Source organism: Telmatherina bonti (assembly GCF_933228915.1).
Source record: "Telmatherina bonti genome assembly, chromosome: 9".
In the NCBI taxonomy this organism is placed as follows: domain Eukaryota; kingdom Metazoa; phylum Chordata; class Actinopteri; order Atheriniformes; family Telmatherinidae; genus Telmatherina; species Telmatherina bonti.
The window spans coordinates 23869890-23889948 of record NC_136627.1 but is presented as its reverse complement, the minus strand read 5'-3'; the positions used below and the strand labels follow the sequence as shown (position 1 = coordinate 23889948).

General features: G+C 36.9%; 2 protein-coding genes across 2 annotated transcripts in view; one reads left to right on the top strand and one right to left on the bottom strand.

Annotated features, from left to right (window-relative positions):
• Nucleotides 1-621: 621 nt before the first annotated feature.
• On the bottom strand, nt 622-7805 carry ap2s1 (adaptor related protein complex 2 subunit sigma 1). Its single transcript, XM_079247030.1, has 5 exons — nt 7671-7805; nt 6938-7087; nt 5642-5755; nt 2513-2572; nt 622-2007 (listed from the first exon to the last, which is right to left on the bottom strand). The coding sequence occupies exons 1-5, from the start codon at nt 7671-7673 to the stop codon at nt 1906-1908; spliced, it is 429 nt and encodes a 142-aa protein (XP_079103156.1). The 5' UTR covers nt 7674-7805; the 3' UTR covers nt 622-1905.
• Nucleotides 7806-12957: 5152 nt separating this feature from the next.
• Nucleotides 12958-20059, top strand: part of arhgap35a (Rho GTPase activating protein 35a) — a 65258-nt gene continuing 58156 nt past the window's right edge. The window contains exon 1 of the mRNA XM_079246799.1: nt 12958-13033. The gene's annotated coding sequence lies outside the window, so the exon portion shown is untranslated. The remainder of the gene's footprint in view (nt 13034-20059) is intronic.

Sequence of the window (20059 nt, the reverse complement as noted above, 5' to 3'; positions counted from 1 at the left end):
GTAACATGTCCAAGGTGTACTCTACCTCTAGCCCAGTGATTGCTGGGATAGGCTCCAGCGTGACACTTAATTGGACTAAGCGTTTGACAAAATAAATGAGTTCATTGGTAACTGAATGTTTAATCCTCCCACTTCCTGTGTGCAAACATGAATTGCATTGGATGATCTGGTTTAAGGCTGCTGACTAAACAGACCAAAAAATTTGTCATGTGACCAATTTGATTCATCGGCCTCCACTATTCTTCAGGCTGCTCGTTTCTTTTGAAGGCGTTAGGGAAGAGTATCCGAAGTCATACGAAGAAGTGCAAATTCCTTCTGTGTCCAGTTGTCTATTCTTGTGCTTTTGGGTCAATGGAATAATGACTTGTGTGGTTTTAAGGAGCCAAAGTGGATATATTGACCAATATATCGATGTTACTCCAGCTGTCAGGATGACATCAGCAATATTGCTTTATTTGGTTCAGGCCACTAGATGGCGCTAAAACCATGGACAAAGATATTTGAATCCTGCCTTTAGGGTTTTTTTTTCAGTCATCTCATAAATAAAGAAAAAAAAAAACTCAGGAGGATTGATAACAAAGGTGGATCACTTTAACAAGTTTATTTACACAAAATGGGACATACTGATTTAGATAGTTCCACTGGAGACAGTAACACATCTTACATCAAACTCACAGACAAAAGGGGAAGCAGAATATATTTCACTATAGTCTAATAAAAGAAAATCCAAGTGAAACCAGCTGGGTGACTGGATAGGGTTAAAATAAGAGCATGACAACTTATAAACATTTATATCCATCAAAGACAAGAAGAAATCTGGCAGACTTGTAAAGAATTCATATCTTTTACGCAGTAACAAAGGAATGTATGCAAGGATCTTCAACAGGTAATCACTGTTGGCAAGAACCACCCTTTTTTTTTTTTTATTAAAGGATTAGTCATTTTATAATAATGCAAGATACACTGCATGTACACACCCTAGAATGCAAATTTCACAGTACTGCTTTACATAAAATACACTTCTGTATCCAGGGCTTGTGTCTGAGTTGTGTTTAAGTGTTTTAGGAGTGAACAACAAGCATCGTTTCAAGTCACTCAAAGTGCAACCATCTGCTCTACCATAACCTATATTATGAGTCACCCATAAGGATACCTGATGCGGCACAGGTTGACATAACACACTGTCAAAATGGCACTCGTTCTGAGTACCTCCTCGTAATAAAATTGCCACACAGTCAATTGCTCTAAAGGACCATCTACTTGTGATGTCTACTTGTAGTTCGCTTGGATCATGATCCAGACAGAAAATGCATAGAGGAGGCAAATACCAACCATTCTGTAGAGCGATTTTTAGAAATGGCTGCAAAATTCTTACTATTTGGGTCATTGTAGCAGGTTTATTTTTAATGGTGCTTATTAGTTATAGTAGTGCCACTTAATAAATGTTTGGGTTAATGAAAAACAGAAGAAGAAACGAGAGCAGCGTCACCGGTTTCCACACTGCTTAGAGATAAAGGCAATGATGAACTGGTTACTACGTGAATAAACATTTCTGCAGCCTCTGGCTCTGGGAAAATAAAACAATAAAGTTGACTGTGTGGAGAACTTGAAATGTTGACATGTTGAAATGCACTGTTTGCTGGATGGTATCCAAAGAAGTACAATAAGTACAAGATTTTGCAACATACAGACGACGATAGTAAACAGGTTAGCTTCACTAAAATATCAATATGTAAACAGCATTTCTTTTCTAAATGGCTTCCCCTGTTTTAATTCTTTGAAAAATTGGCTCTGTAGATGCAGATAAATAGATGGGTTCTTTCCAGAGAGATAGAATCAAGGAGAACGTTGGTTTGGGTGCCAGGGCAGCAGATAAGAGGACAAAGGATCAATGATGTCAGCCCTCTACTCAAGAGACTGGAGCATGAGGAGCTGCTTGAGGACCTTGGTCTGACTGGTCTCCCTGATCTCTCCTGCTAGAAACATCTCGTCCACCACTGTGTACACCTTGAAAACACACAAAGCCAGCAGATGATAGGACAGATAAGTAATGAAAGGAGACTCAAAGGACTAGGACAACTCAAGGCTAAAAGGAAGCGCAACACAAACCAACGTTTGCATTAGATAAAGTGGTCACTCTTCTTTGTCTTTAAAATGTAAAAAGAAACTATATACATAAAAGGCATAATTCTATATATGACGTGATGGATCTATTCAGAGAAGAGACGATTGAATGAGCATAACAGCTTGTGAAATTGCTTTGACCATTGCTTTTGATCCGTTTCTGTTAACAAATTTTTAAAGGTGGCGTAACAGAGAGTTTTGGACTTGTTTTAAAAAAAAGAAAATTTTCTCTCAAAATAATTGCTGAGGGAAAATTGACCAAATAACTCATCCATAAGAAAAAAATATTATGCAATCTCCCTTTTGACAAATGTCTCCATTTGCTTCACCAAGGTTTTCTAAAGTAACTTGAAAATCTCGAGAAATACAAAAACCTCAATGGCCTTACCTTGTAGAAGTTGAACACAAGGTCCAGTTCACACACATTGTGAAAATACTCATTCAGCACCTTCAAGGAGAGAGAATAATATTAAAATAAAACTAAAAAATAAAATCCTTTGCAGACTTACAGGGCTGAGAGCAAATATATAACCCAGAGCCTGAATTATTTTTTTTCTAGAAGGGGGAAGGGGTCTGCTTTCTGGAGCTGATCCCAGCTGGTGTAGGTGCAAACATTACAAATAGATAAATGGGCCTCATATGCATTTTCACAAATAGAATAAAGGTCAAATCAGCAAAGTGTTTCAATAAATCTACCAACTCTGCAGAACAACCGAGTCCTGATTTCAACAATCCAAGTGTTTTCAGTAGGACCTGGTCTATTGTGCTGTGATTGGAATAAAAAATAAGAAGTAACATCAATGTTTATTGTTCTGTCACTAAAGTCTTTGCACAGCTTATTAGGTCATCTCCCTAATATATTAATAAAAATGAAGCTTTTTTTTTTACCATTTAGAAATATCTCCAACTTTAAAAATAAAAACAAAAAACAACTGGCTCAAATCCTGTTGGTTGCCATTGAATTATAAAGGCAAAGATAAGTGTGCAGATTTTAATATTTCAGCAGTGTCTCACTTAAAATATCAGATTCAGAATATTTAGGGGTAAAATGTTTAGGGACAAATGTATGATCTTAACAGCATAAATGAATGAAAGTTAGAATTATAAGGTTTTTATAATAGTTGAAAACTCAAAATACTTTGAATCTATGCAGAGACTTTCTTTGAAATGACATAAAATACATCTATACAAAATTAAATTTATTAGTTTACTTAACAAGATATGCTGAAGGTGAGCCTCAGTGCGGACATGAGGGCAGCAGCATGGATTTATGTTCATACTGCACATCTAAATGACATGGGCTTGCCAAAAGGCAAAGGTAGGAAGTCTCGATGGGTAGGATGAAATGTTGAGACCAAACAGCAGCACAACGCCACAATCAAGGGCTCTGCATGTGACTAACGCCTTCATCAGACTGTTAAAAGTGTCACCCCTCTTTCAATCAGATGTCATTTTAATGTTCTTCATGGCTTCACCCAGACACAAACCCATGCACATGACATTTGTTACTGGAACAAGACTAGACAGTTTATCAAGTGATTATAATGTGCCAATGTCAGTAATGGTGCCATGACAGTATTTTATCAGTGAAATTAGTTGTGCTCATAAAACAAATATCTTTTCTGCAAGTTTATGTTATTTGCTGCAATTCTAAAGAAAACAATGCAGTGTAAAGGTTTGTAAAGCAACATTGTTTATACTATTAATTACAAAACCTGTCAGACTCCATTCAAAAGCAAACCAGAAACCAATTTAAGAACAACTGGTGTACATTTTATTCATTAATGTGAAAGTAGGCTGTTTAGATTACTGGAAGATATTATGTAGGTCATTAACTTTTATTGGTTAGCTTTTGGTTCGAACAAATGGAAAAGTGTCAAAATTTGTCATTCAACAATAAAGCTGGCCTAAGTTCTCGTCAGAATACTAGAAAACAATGTAATTATGTTGTTTGTATGCATTTGCAGCTAAATCTGTTTTATTATGTCATAAGCTGAATTCCTCTTACAAAGACATCCGTTAAATTTATGTCATTTTAAACTTCATGTGGTTCTGGTTTTATCATTTTTTTCTTATACAATAAATAATCTAAAAAACAAACAAACAATGTTTTGAAAATCAAGCAATAACAGTTTAATTTACAGCCAAAAAAATGATTAACTTATTAATAAGTTGAAAAAGTGAATGGTAAGAAAACCCAGCTGTGATCTAGTGTGTAGCCCAGCTGAATTCATTCAAACATTTCAAGCGTACTGAAATCAAATTAAGACTGAAAATCTAAGGTTAATTACAAAAAAGGGTTGTTTGGTTTTTTTTTTTAAAAAGGAAAAAAACACATGCAACTGCATTCCTCTGTAGTCAAACATTAAATAAAATGACCTTCACTCCTCAGTTCTGAGGACAAAACAACTCTGCTGCTCTCCATATGGTTGTGAAAAAGAGTTTCACTTTTTTTTTTTTTTTTAAAGCACCAATTACTCTGTATGGTCCTGCAGAACTGGTTGGCAGCATATTTCTTTAAGCACTACACAGTATGCTCACTCATGCTGGGAAGACAGAGCTACTCCTAAATACTGATTTAACAATTCTGGAGTGATATGTCACATTTTTGTCTCACCATCTGGGTCTTATGAGAGTTCAGACTAGATGTCCATGATAAGCTTTATAATTCAATTATGGGGTCCTTGGGAAAATACTACAACAGTATAATGCTTCAATCCTCTATTTACACTCTTCAGAAAACTTCAATACAGCAGCAAACAACAAATAAATGTATTTGGTATTTTTTTGTTGTTGCTGTTTCAATACAGAAACACCTCATGAGCCAACATGAACATTAGCAGGAGGAAACTGCTGAAGCAGAGCAGTGTTTTAGCTGCCGCACAGCATTAGAAATGCTACATAGTTGATAGATGTCCATTTGTTGATTAAAAAAAAAAATCCAAATTTACTGTTCCTATGAAAAACCTATGTTTAGTTGTTTTTTTTTTCCCCAGGTTCCTATTAATCTTGTTTGTGTTTTTTGCTGTTTTCCTTAGCAACTGTGTCACTGATCTAACACTAAAGTAAGTCCAAGATGTGATTCTTTAATTGTAAGTTAAATAGGTTACAATAATTTATTTCGTTGTATAATGAAAACTGTTGACTTGGAGCTTATGATTAATAGTTTAGTTGACATTTGTCATTCTGACAACCAAACAATAATCATCTGCTAACAAACATTATCTGAGTAAGCTGTTGAGAGTTAAGTGTTGATAACGCCTTGCAAATGATCACTTAAGGACCAATAAACCTGAGAGCTGAATCAATATTAATTTTATTAGCTGAATATCATTTAGATGCCATCATTAGTTCCAACAAGAATGCTGCAGGTTTGACATTTAGAAGCTGTAGGTTACAAGAGGATAACAATACTAAACAAAACCATTAAGAAACATTCCTGAAATCCATCAGACCATGAAACCCAAACCATCACAGTTCACTTACTGCATCCCTACATTCAGTGTGTTTCATTTACCTCTACAAAGTTGTGGATTCCTTCGAGGTATGCCAGGTTATTATCAGTCACATCCACGCAGATACAGAAGTACAGACCAGCGTAGCGTCTGTAAATGATTTTGAAGTTCCTAAACTGTAAGAAGAAAATGGATAAATCCTTTCAGTACCTTAATATCTCCTCATATTGTGACAACAGCAGCTTCACTATGACCAAAGCTACCTAGATTTACAGTAAAACAAACCTTAAGTTATTATAATTAAGAACATAAATATATATATATATATATTGAAAATCATCCGCTGAAATGATTTTGCCTTTTTTTTTTTTTTTTGGTGCACACCAGTGTGTGAATTCATGGTTTCCATTGGGGTCTGTGTGGCTTCAGTGCCATCATAAAGGTACATATGTGAGTCTCTGCTCTATGTGCATATTCACACAATTTACTGTAACTGAATCAATTTGATTTGTTACACAGATGTGCAATAATCTAAATAAACAAATTATTTTCATATTATAGATGGAAAACAACAAGATGTGTGAGAAACATGACCCAGGGGGCTCCAACTGAGAAATACAATAAGAAACAGCACACATTACTGACAGCTTCATCTATGACTATGAGGATGCTCTTGCTAAAAGTGAGGACCAAGTTAGTAAATACCATCAAAGTTGATGCATTAAAACCATATTTACAATGAACAATATACATTTATTTTTATCTATTTTTTTGTTGTTGTTGTTTAGTTGTTTGTTAGAAGGATAAATACTACTGTGATCTTTAAATGCACTTTTTCATTAGGACATTAAGGATAGAAAAGGAAATATTAATGATAGACTATTTCATCTCGTAATCCGTCCTCAAAACAGGCTATGCATAAAGAGGACATGCATGTACACATCAAAATGTAGCAACTATCCTGTGCTTTTGTTTTCATGGTGTATATGTTTATGGTGCTTTTATAGTTTGTAATGTCTACACTAACACAAATGCTGTGCTTCACAGGATCACATGTTCAAACAGAACCCACCCACTTAGACTGATGGCATACAACACACCATAGAGACCTACTGGGATCCTTGCTGAGACATCTGGAAAGCATAAATTGTCCAGTAACACTGCATACAAAATGTGCTTATTTGTTTTAATGTTTGTTTGTTTTTAGACAGTTTTGTCAAAATGAAAAAGCTAAAGTATTTTTCCCCACTGTGTTTCCTTTTTGGGAAATTGCAGAACTATTACCTGGTCAAAAAGAAACACAAACAGAGAATAATACAAATGAGCACTCATACCTTTGGTACTGATTAATCACATACCTCCACAAAGTTGGTGTGCTTGGCATCCCTGACAGTAACCACAGCATGAACTTCCTCTATCAACTTCTGTTTTTCATCATCATCAAACTGCATATACCATTTGGCCAATCGTGTCTTCCCTGCTCGGTTCTGAATGAGGATAAAGCGGATCTTTGCGATACAAAGAAAAGAATAAGACAAACATTAGTAATAATACTTCAAGCCAATTGTTTATGAAACCACCTGTCCTTCTTCACGTAGGCGTGAAAAGCGAAAAGCCCAAGATGCAGATAATTTAAGGATCAAAAACAAATATTTCCTTTTGCGTGAAGTGGATAACACAGTCAAACGTCCCTGATGTAGTAATCGCACAAGTTATTGGTTAACAACAATAAAATCTCAATGCTTTTTTTTTTTTTCTTTTCAGAAATAATTGGCTAATTACAGTCAGCGTTAGCAGAATGCTAACAGCTAATGTGAAAGATAGCATGATAAAAACCACACCCAGTTATTTTGGCTTATATGTGCAAAACCTAGTAGGTAGCATTATTTCCATGCAATCTATTTAAGGAAAATAGTAGTTCGTCTCTATTGTAAAACATCGTGACCTCAACTTTTGCACACCGACTAGCTAACGTTTCCTACAGACTGAATGAAAAGGTTATCTGTCGAAGTCCCAAATGCTAGCAGACAAGTAGCTATACACTGCCGACGAAAAACAAAACACAACAGTGTCCAATAATGACGTATTTACCATTTCGTCTTTTAAATATGGTCCTTGGGGACTCCAGAATAGTACTTCCCTGAGCAGCAATAGAATGACTTTACATTAATACACCGGTATATTTTCCCAAACGCCCCTCCGCTATCACCCAAAGCTAACAGGAAGTGTAAAGCTACGCTATGTTACGTTGCATGCCGGGAAAAGGAGTTTTTAAAGGCGCATGAACTATCTGTAAAATTTCATTCAGAACTACAATAACCAGATGTCCTACTTGGCATCTCTTGTTATTTTACGTTATGGGTCACAAGAAAAGCAGAGGCCGTTATCGTTTTATGTTGAAGTATTTTAAGTATCTGTGTAGACGTATAAATACAATTTTACACTACCGTTATATATAATGTCAACAAATATAATAAATAAACGTACCAATGAATCGGGTCTATTTCAAATCTTTATTTATTAAATAGTTGAACAAATTAAGTACACAGATGGATTTCTGATACAAACAAACTGGTAACTTACCGTGGTAAATGTCAAAACGTCTGCCATAATTTTTTTTTAACCTTTTAAAACCACGTCTGATATGTGACAATGCTAAATTTATTACATATGCTTTATGGTTATTATATTGTATGCATTACATTTAATTGCAAATGAAGGTTTAGTGATATGCGCTGTAATCACTTTTTTTTTTTCTTTTTCTTTTTTTTTTTAATCACTTGCGGTTTGTTTTCTGCAGAGTTTAACGTTGCCTTCTGGTCTGGCTGAGCAGCCAGCTCACCACAGACCAGTGCCCTGAGTTTGGACTCCTTTGAGCATTGTGGGCGTTTAGGGAGTTGGGGGGACGACTGTGATTGTCAGGGATTGCACAGCTGTGAGTGGAGGGATGTGCTTGCCCTTGGGACCCAGAAATATTTCAGCTGCAAATGCAGAAAGAGCTGAGGTGGGATAGGAAAGAATGAAATGAAAGTTGAAACCTGGCAGTAAATAAACAAAAGGATTTTTTCTTCCATATACTGCTCATAGTTGTGTTTTGATATGCTGTGCTTGGAGTTATAAAAGCACAACTACTGTGGTAATGTTTATATTAGAATGAAATAGCTTAAATGGTATTGTATGTCATAAGAACAAGTTTTATGGTGAGCCCATCAAGAGAACAACAAACAAACAAAAAACAACCGAAAGGGATCCATTCTACAGAAACTTTGACCCGTGCTAATCTCGCTCTGTGTGATTGAGGTCATGTAAATATCGCTGAGAACACTGTAACTAATGTGATTGGACAGAGGCTTGTGGACTTACTCAAAGGACGAACAGTGCACGTTGATCTTTGCTTGACTAGTACTTATTGTCAAGTTACTTTTCACAAAGTAAAAGTCCACATGGACACACTGTATAAATTTCAGTTTCCTTCACAAATCATTCATTTTTATTTTTTTGGTTTTGCAAAATTCCAAAAGAGTGAATATTTTTAAGAGAGGGCATCAGACAGAAAAGTCACTATATGTACAGGATGCAGCGTTTGTCTTAATATCCAAATTCAGCTTCCTAATGATAAATTGACTTTACAGCCACCTCAAGCATTTGTTTTTGTATCACACAGAGTTTAGATGAACACACTGAAGTTGCAGGAAGTTCAAGGAAGCGCTAACAGAGAGAGAAAAGAATTTCAGCAGCAAGTCCCATTGCAAGACATTAAACATCTGTTTGAGCTCTTAGTACAGGCAGTTGTCTTATACATTTCTCAAGTGTGGAAGTATAGCTCCACAGTCCTCCTTAGAAGATTAAATTATTTATCACATAGTAGCTGAACTAATCACAGTACAAACCTCTTCACAGAGACTCTTTTACCATTACTCCAAGCACAACTCAAATAATTAGGGCTAACCTTCGAGATGATTGATTTTCTCAGGAAATAAATGTTTCTCCTCTCTACTACTCAATACATGTTAAGGTCAGAGTTGTTGGATGACTGCTTGAAAAAAATCTATTTTAAGTCATGCAGTCATGGAACATTTGAATATGTTAGACAGTGGCTAATGTACGTGGAAACTGGGATCAGTTATGAAAGAACGGAAGTGTCGTGTGACTCCTGGGGTCAAGAACATAGCAGAATAAAGTTAGTTTAATTTTTCTTTCTTTTTTATAGAAGCCATGCTGCAAAAGAGGAAAACCCCATAAGAAGAGTGAAAGACTGAAAATCTATCAAACATTACTCACATAAACACTTATTAGTATATAGTATTTGCACTTTTGTGTTTTAAATGTTTTATAAGACAAGCCTTTGATGCTGTATACTTATGCAATCATTCATGGTTAAAGAAGTAACATCTTAATGCTAGGTTGTAGCATTGCAAAGTCTTCATTCTTTAACATAAGAAATATGCATCATCAGAAAACTTACCAGGCGTATCAGAGAAAGAGCACTGATGCATTGTCTAAGTGTCTGATGTTATCATTGCAGATGTCAGCAACATTACATCTCATAGTCAAGGTGAAACGTCAATCTACAGCAATGTATCATGTAAAAATCTTTGCGATTATTGACTTCACCTATAACATGATCTCCTATTAGACAAAGGGGATGATTTATACCTACATAATATCTCTCTCTGTGTATATATATATATATATATATATATATATATATATATATATATATATATATATATATATATATATATATATATATATATATATATATATTCATTCATTTGCTTAATCCAATTATCTAATCCAATTCAGGAAGCTGGAGCTTATCCCAGCTGGCTTTGGGCGACAGGCAGGGTACACCCTGGAAAGCTTGCCAGTCCATCGCAGGGCCACCATATATATATATATATATATATATATATATATATATATATATATATATATATATATATATATATATATATATATATATATATATATATATATATATATATATGTATATATATATATATATATATGTATATATATATATATATATGTATATATATATATATATATATATATATATATATATATATATATATATATATATATATATATATATATATATATATATATATATGTATATATATATATATATGTATATATATATATATGTATATATATATATATATATATATATATATATATATATATATATATATATATATATATATATATATATATACTGCTAAAAAAAAAATAAAGGGAACACTAAAGTAACATGTTGTAGATCTGAATGAATGAAAATTCATTCAAAATTAGAGTGGAAAAACACACTACAGGCTGATCCAACTTTGATGTAATGTCTTTGAAACAAGTCAAAATGAGGCTCAGTATTGTGTGTGGCCTCCGTGTGCCTGTATGACCTCACTACTATACCTGGGCATGCTCCTGATGCGGCAATGGATATTTTCCTGACAGATCTCCTCCCTGACCTGGACTGAAGCATCCACCAACTCCTGGACAGTCTGTGGTGCAACTTGGCTTTGGTAGAAGGAAGTGAAACATGAGTTTTAAAAATCTTTAAAACTGAAGATTTAGGAATGAAAAGCAGAAGATGCATAAAACAATTTCAAACCAGACTGGTATAATTTGTGATTTACTTCTATCTTGCGTTTCAGGTAGTTTACATTATTGTGTTTACTCTCACTTTGAATGAATCTACCACCTCTCTGTGTTTGAACTCCTGTGGCTATTTGGATATTTATTTATCTTTGCTGATTCTGTCACACTTTTTGTGTTTTCTACAAGACATGTTTAAAATACCTTCTCTCAATCTGTGTAAGCTTGTATTTGATTTGTATCTCCGAGGATGATTTGGTTAGTAATTCTATATTTCATGTTTATGTGGTGTGGTAATTTAGCATCCATTTATAGGTGTTTTGTGTCTGGTGTTGGTCATTGTGTGACTTACCGCTTCTCTCTTACTCTCTCTCTCTCTCTCTCTTTTTTCCAGTCACATATGCAGGAAATTTAGAATGAAGTGGCTAAGATACTAGGTTTAACTGTTCTGGTAAACCTTATATAAAAACTGTCTACCATGGACTGGCAACCTGTCCAGGGTGTACCCCACCTCTCGCCTGCTAATTCCTGGGATGGACTCCAGCTTCCCTGCAACCCTGAATTGACCTAAATGAAAGAAAATGAACAAATGAATGAATAAATAGACAATTATAAAATCAAGTTGCACAAAGTAATAAACAACAATGTGATAAATGCAAGAAGATATGCACTTACTTTGGTGTCTATCAAGCTACTTCTCAGAATTTGACTGGCCAATGAAATGTCAGATGTGTCTTTGACTTTCCCGAGTTCCCAAAATCAGCAAAGTTTTGGGGGTAATTTTACTTCACTTCAGTTATCTCTTATTTTGGTCATTTTTTTTCTTACTGGGACACATATGAGAGCCCCTTTTAAGAAGAAAGAGTTGCTTGATTTTCTGGGGTCTTAATGTGTGTGTTTAAAACAGAAAAATGGTATGCAGCCTTAAAAGTATATAAAAATTTTTTAATTCTTTTTATTTATTCGTTTTAAGATTATTATCTTCCCCTTATTTAGATGTATATCAGTACTAGTAACAGCAGTGTATTATCAACTGAAACAAACATAGGAATTTGTTTATGCATTAAACAAATGAGTGTTATTTCCATGCAGGAGGAGCTGTGGCGCTGAGCAGCGGATCAGGAACAGCGAGCATGTGTTGTAATTGTGTCTATGAACCGCTGGGCGAGACTCTCTGTGAACAGGAGGGGGAGATGCTAGATTCGGGAGAAGGTCCGCCATTATTGGGAAGCTGAAAAAAAATAGACTTAAACACAACGTCACACATTTATCCTGCAAGGGACTTAACATCAGAAAAAGAGACACACAACAGCCTGGGACGAGCTGTCTTACTCTAAAAACAACGCTCTCGTCAATGAAAGCAGAGCTTTGGAGCTAGTTTCTTACGGACTATTTTTATTTTTGACACAACAAAGGAAATAATAATTGGTCAAAACAACGTGGTGGTGAAGCCAGAAAGGGAAAACAGAAACAGCGCTTCCCAACGCCTCCCCCTTCTTCTCTTTGGAAGACGTTTCCAGTCGCCGTGAAAGCAACGGGACTTTGAGCTTCTTTTTCCCCTTTTCTTTCATTTATAATTTGTGTTATCTTCTTTCCAGATAGTGCGATAAAAGCAGTTTGCTTCTCGTGTCTGAAAACTTCAGACTGGCGAAAATGAGCACTTAATGTGGGAAGCCATGGCCAGACAGCGTGTTTACTTGAAAAGCGGCGAATAATCGATGTGAGTGCTTGTGGAGAGTGTTTTTTTTTTTGTCTGTTTTTATTTTTTAAAAGTCTTTCCTCGGCTGTGGGTCGCAGAGAAGCAGATAGAGGAAGAAAGGAGTGGACACGAGCCGGAGGGACACAGGAATGATATGGTATGTAGACTACATTTTACACTTGTTTATACACGTGAATGTTCAATTCTGCAAATTGTCCAATGTTGGACATATATATATATATATATATATATATATATATATATATATATATATATATATATATATATATATATATATATATATATATTCCTCCCGACATTGTAGCTTGGTTGGACTTCAGTCCTGCGAATAACAAACTGGGAGTCAACCCCAGTCCCCCCGAGGGTTGGCATGATTTGAAGCACTCTGTCGTAATAATAACGATTATTCTGATGGTGATACATGGGTCTGTGTTTATGTGTAAGACTTATGAAAAATCTCTCTCAGGCAGGTCAGGGATACTCTCTGCTAGTTTATAAAGGAGAAAACCGGTCAGAAAAATGGGTCCGGCCCAAATCTTAAAATGTTTGTACAACAACACCTGGAATGCATTGGTCCTGTCAGGCCTGGAGAGACTCCTCGCAATGCCTCAAATAAAAGAAGCAAAAGCGAATTTAAATTAGTGGAGAGGAAACAGGATGTTTGGATTAGGATAAAGAAGGGATTGTTTGATGCCTTGTCTGCATTTTCTGCCTATTTGCTGTAATGTCCTGGATATGATTAATAATTGAATAATAAATTAAGTGTATGATAATTGTCTGTGCTTGAATTTGGCATGTTTGCTATTACATTTGTCACAAACATCGGACCATATCAGATTTAGTTAATAGTGTTAGTTTGACCTCTTTATTTTTCTGAATAAAAGATGTCTTCACATTGAATCTTTCTTGCTTTTATAATTCTTTCTGTTCAAGACTTTCTGGTGACTCATTTAACAAATGTCTGGAGGTGACTTTGCTTAGTTTCCCATTTAATTTGACTGTACCTGTGACGTAAATGGTCTCAAGTTTTTTTTTTTTTTCTACAAACATTGACTCTTTGAATGGTCCATGTCTACTCCTGGGCTGATCAGGGTGACTTCATGTTAACAATTAACATTTCCAATAATCTATTTATGTGGCAGAAGTAGTCACTGATGTGTCACAAGTTGATCTCACTGCCACTGCAAAGTGGTCATTGCTCTGGCAGCCACTCCCTTTCTGACAGTCCTTCCTCTGGACTTGAGTTGTTTCTTTTCAGAAGTGATCCTTCAACATACCTCTGAGATACTGGTGTAATATTGACTGTAAAAGATGTCAGAGACTGAGATAGCTTGGTGAATGTGTAAGGCACGGTCTTAACACACAAGTGTAAAATGAGGACTTTGGTCTGCAGCTACTGCAATGCCATTGATTGACAGAAGCAACATTTCTAAAAAAAACAAAAAAAACCAGGAACTTTGTCATTTGATAATCCATAAAAACTTTGGTATTGTGGATGTGTGTCCTTGTTCAGCAAGTATGACTCATAACCCTAAAATTTGTGGCAGTGTTTTCAAGCACTGCTGTTGATGAGCTCTCTGTCCTTATATCTTAATGAACTTTATTAAGAGCACCACGCTACAAAGGAAGTGAACGTATATGCAAGGTTTCCATTAGAAGATGGTTTGTTTTTCTCACAGATAAATACATTAGAAGCTGCCGGCACTTCTGTTCTCTGCTTTATTGGGCCCTTTGCAATAGAGTCACACCTCTCCAGGAAGCTTCCTCTTCCTCTAATAGTTGTGCCATTTGCCCTGGCAGTAGGCTAGCTAGCAGCATGCCCACTCACCCCCCATCGTTCTGCCTCAGAGGGCTGTGGATCTGGTTGGGAGGCCTTGGGTTTGAATGTGTTCCTGATATTAGAGGAGTGTAGGCTTTGCTCATCAGGATGTAGGCCAGAGATGCAGTTACAGCCTTTGCTGAGCACTTGCCTGCTCATTTACAGATTTTACAGGTGCACACCTGTCACTTTTTATAAAAAGTATGATAAATTTTCCCACTCCACTAAATCTCTCCTCTCTTGTATTACAGGAGAAGTTTGCTTATAAGTCTGTGTTTGATGGAGAAAGGAGCTAATTATAGCGGGCAGCATTGGAGTTTGGTGCACCCGATTACAGTCACTCTCCTCTGAATGGATGCCTTGTTCTAGTGGCCGATTATTAGGCAGAGAGAAGTGCATTCTGGGATGATTGTATCTGAATTTCCATTAGAAAGTGTGCCTGCCTCAACTGAACTGAGGTCCTCTTCTCTCCCCACTTTTTTTTTTTTTTGCTCCAGTGCTCATTACAGATTTGCTGATGGGGACAGGCCTCTGTAATGTGTCCCCTTTTTTGGAGCAAGTTCAATTCTGAATCCTGAATGATAAATGTTATGTATGAGGGAACAGGCCCTAAATCAACAACTTGAGCTGTGCCTAGTGGATGACAGGGGAGCAAAATGCTTAATGTAGCTTCAGTGTTTCAAAGATGTGGGCCATTGAAATACAAGCTTCAAGTGAGAGCTTTAGAAATTATTAGCATACACTGTATGAACCAAGCTGTGGGTGGAGTGCCGACCTGTCCAAGGTTTTCCCGCCATCTAGCCTGCTATTTGCTGGGATAGGCTGGACTAAGCAGTATAGAAAATGAATGAATGTATAAATCAAACCCACCTTGTTGTGGTGCAATATTGCTTTTCTCGTTAGCAATGTGTCATTCATTGGTAAATGAACCCTTTTGATTTGATTAATAGTTCAAAAAGGGAGCTCGGTTGAGGTACTATAAAGACGCATTATGTAACCTTTTGACCTTAAAACTCCATGTCAAGGGCTTGTTTGACAACACAGTGACATCTATCGTGTATTTCTACAGCCGCTGCTACCCCGCAGTGCCACGAGGCTGAGAAACTCCTCTATACAACTTTTACATCCGAAATACTCGCTTTGCCGTATAATAAGGAATTGGCTGTTTTGAACATGCAACGTCACTAATTCAGCAAAGAACTGCAAGAAGATTACAAGAGAAAAAGGGACAAAACAAGAGTCATCGTAAGATTGTCTTTTGCTAGCTGGAGAGAGCTAACAGGTAGAGTAAGAAGCAGGATCAATGTCAAATTAGCCGTTGATAAGGGATGCATGACAGGGAAAATGGCAAAAGTTCTGTGGAGTGTCTTTAAACTAGACTTCATATTTTCTTGCAAAAAAAAAAAAAATTTTTACAGTGACATTGTATGGAATTAGAGTGACCATGGAGATAAAGGACCAGGATGTAAGCCGCAGAGGAATGATGACCTCTGGACATGAGCAGCCTTGTTTTGCAATTCCAGCGACAATTACACAACAGTGGAACAAGCCTAACAGGCTATGGTGATTTGAAAAAGCTGTACAAAGTGAACACGAAAGGAGACTTGAGCAGAATTGGTAAAAGTAAGACAGTGACATAACAGAGAATAGCTGTCAGGTGGGGGATTAAAAAAAAAAACTCCAGCAGCTACAAGACTCTGAGAGGGAAGTAAAGCATGAGCAAACTGCTGCCAGTTTCTGCTTCAGGCTGTGTTCCTGGCATGTGCCCTTTCAGCTTTGTGCTCAGGGATCAACCAATCAATGACTGCCATAAGTAACCCTGCAGCTTGGCTATTGGCCACAGCAGAATTCCATGAGTCAGCATGTCCGTAGATAAGATGTTATGATTGAGTCTCTGCCAGTGAAATGAGGCCACTGCCCCGAGTTCAGTAGGTTGAACTTCTACTGCTGCTAAATGCACACACAAGGTTTGGTTTACCTACATGCGCTGCCAGCAGACTTCCAATCCTTAAATTTCTCTTAGGTTTTTGCAGTGAATTAGCCTGAAAAGAGATTTGTCATGCATGAATACAAGCCCCATTACATGTTATGGGTATAACAGCCTTGAATTGTTTTTAGATGAGTTGGCTCTACGGAATATTTCGAAAGACCAAGGAGTCTGGAATTCTGTGAAACAAAGCGTCTCTCCCATGAAATCCACCAATGCAAGTATTTAAAGATAAACCTAAGAATATTTTTAATGGGTAAGGATGGACTGATTTCCCATGTTAGCCCCTAGTTTTTAATTTTTTCTTAACTGGTCAAACTGACCAAGCTAAGAGCACTTCTCCAGGTCCCAGTGCTTCATTCCCTAAATTGGTTCGGAGTGAGCAGAAGTCCTTGTGTGTCTTTGTTTGACTCCCTTTTTGGAGATTCTCCCTAGTGGCGCCCCTGGGTTTCCTGTAGGAAGTCCACCTACGATGCTTGGTTGTGTGGGAGGGAAATGGTGGGTCAGAAGAAGTGGAGAGGGTGGAGAAGAGGAGAGCTGAGGGTCAAAGGTGAAGGGAAGAGTTGGAGAGGGGCAACAATGGAGTCTATTTTATTATGCCTTCATGCTGGCGTAAGCATGACTAGAGGCGTTATGTTTAAGAGATGTCAGTCTGTTCAATATTTCGAAAATGATAACTTGAGTGCCTTGAGGTGTTGTGCCTTTTAAAGAGGGCTCAAATGTTTATTTGTTAAACGGGGTGGAACTCTGTGGTAGCTGTGGCCTCATATTTTTGGTCACAAGTTAGGAATTAGTACTTAGGGCATGCTTCCTTCAACATCAATATTTATTAGTATAAAGTTAAGTGATTACATATTTATGCATAAAGGAAACTCAATCATTCACCAGCCACAACATTAAAACCACTCTTCTTTCCTGCAATCAAGACAGCTTTAATCTTTCAGGACGTTAACACTCGTCGTGGTGTCTTGATGTCTATTGACAGCTGATGGGTTCTGTGGATTTGGGCCTTTTGTGGATCCTGTTTATTCCTTTGCTCGATAGGATTTGGATGACGGATGTTTGATGATCACGGACCTCATGATTACAACTTTGTGTTTTTTATATACATTTCAATCAACCGAAAACTACTTGTATGTGCACTAACCGGATTTCCACTTCCATTTTAATCATGAATGGGTTCAGATACTCCCTTAACTTGTCATTTACATACTTGTCATTTACATATCTGTCATTTTAGCTGCAGCCATGATAATCCAAGCAATAGCAAAGAGCAAACACAGTTTTACTGGATATAAATATGAGGGCCCTAACAGTAATGCAAACAGAATTAACTAATCTGTAATTTGTGTATCGGGTATTTGTTGAAAAGCACTATAAAGTCATAGCAAAAGATCTTGGAGAAGTCAAAAGGGAAAAAAAAAACCACAAGGCAATGAGCGGCCAACCAAGAATGTCGACTTTGTCTGCTGTGGATAAACCCTTATCCCGTATATCGTACGTTCTTGCTAAGAGATCCTCAGAATGTACACATTGATCAAGATTTGTTTGCTGTTTTTTGACAGCTTTATCAGCCAGAAAATCAAATCAAAGTACATAGTTCAGCTTTTAATTTTATCCTTATTTGAGCAATTTTTCCACTGCTGTTTTGCATTTCCAAGATGCACAGCTAGTTACGTCCCAAAACACACACAATAAACTAATTTTTAAAAAAAATATTTTAAAAAAACTCACAAGTAACATGATCATACTGAGCAAGCGAAGTGAAATTGTGAGTTATGTTTGTTGAATTATATGGCCTCGTAGCAGGATAGAAATGTGAGTATAGATTGTCTGAACAATGGTTGAGCTCTGCACAGCAAACATTCTTCCTTTATAAATACCAGTTTGGATAGATATATTATAAATCTGGACCCATGGTAACTTCATGGCTCTCCTGTTCTTCAAGCTGTTTCTGTCATCGAGGGCCACTGTCCCATAGGTTTTGGACGTGTCCCTGTTCCAACACACCTGGCTCCCATTAAATGGATCCAATAAAGTTCTGCACATTGAGTGATTAGTTTGAGTCAGGTGTGTTGGAAAAGCAACACATCCAAAACCTGTGGGACAGTGGCCCTTGAGGACCAGAGCTGGGCACCACTGAGTTGTGACAATGTCGTCGGGCTGCTCTTGTGGTGAAGGGGGTGTGCTTGGACCACAAGCATCATAATTTACAATCATTTTTGGTAAATGGATTTGTACTTATGTAGTGCTTTTCCAGTCATGCTGACCACTCAATGTGCTTGGTCAGATAGTGAATTGGTGACTCTAATTTTGTATAAGTGCCTTGGGAATGAGTGGCGACTCTGCTGCATGGGTTGATGTAGCTGCAACGAAGCTACATCTGTTACTTTCTATCATAATCAGCTTTGGTGGGGATCAAGCATAGAAGTGAAAACACTGTGTCTTACAAATTCCTTCAAAGTTTCCAGGATGTTGTAAGTCTGGACAGACGTCAAGTTAAGCTTTGATCTGACTTGTAGCAGTGCAAAAGGCCTTTTCTATTCAACCATCCCGATCAGGATAAACTTGCTAGTTCTTTTTGAGATGCAACCTTTGAACAGGTAGTAGTGTGGAAGTAAATGAGTTGCTATTTAACATTTCTTTTCCTGCTCTGAATCATAGCAGGTGGTAACACACCTTCTTTCCATTTAATGGGTGTTTCCAGCAGTTGATGTTGTGATACAACTTTGGAAACTCATCATTAGGAAACTCATCTGTCTCACAGTAATGATGACAGGCCCTAAATGCTCATTGATACTGATTTCTTTATAAAGCAGAGAGGAACTTGTTCTGGATTCAGAATGACATGCATATAGTAAAATGAATCATTGTTTACCTACTGTGGGAAGTAGAAAATAGAGACTTCTGTCTCAGCAGTTTGGGTGTGTCAGAGACTGAGTTTGTGATGGTAGACTGGCTGTAAGCTGTTTGTCTGGTATCATTTTACAGCTGAAAACACAAAACAGGAACTGGAGTCCTCACCCTTACTCCAAAGTGTTCTGCAGATAGTGTACCTAACAGCAGCAGAGTATGTGACTAACAGCTTTACTGCTGTTTGCCTTGTAATTTTATTGTTTGCATTATTAGCCATGACATGATTAGGTGTCAGTAAAATCTGGCACAGAATTGATTTCATCGCAAGAGCAAGAAAGAGCAAGAAACAAGATTGTGTTGGTTCTTTAATCTAGTCTCTGGCCTCCTGATCTAAGCTATTCATCTCTCGCATTAGATTTGTGCCTTGTCAAGTTCCAGCTGCTTTCAGGTATGTGTGTGTTAATACTTACGTTGATGCATAGTGACACTGCTTGCCAGGG

Excerpts from the sequence above, each read along its gene's own strand:
- ap2s1 (XM_079247030.1), bottom strand. Across the intron at positions 5,756-6,937 it reads AGCACACCAACTTTGTGGAG|TTTAGGAACTTCAAAATCAT; the intron begins GTATGTGATTAA and ends TTCTTCTTACAG. Across the intron at positions 2,573-5,641 it reads GAATCCACAACTTTGTAGAG|GTGCTGAATGAGTATTTTCA; the intron begins GTAAATGAAACA and ends CTCTCCTTGAAG.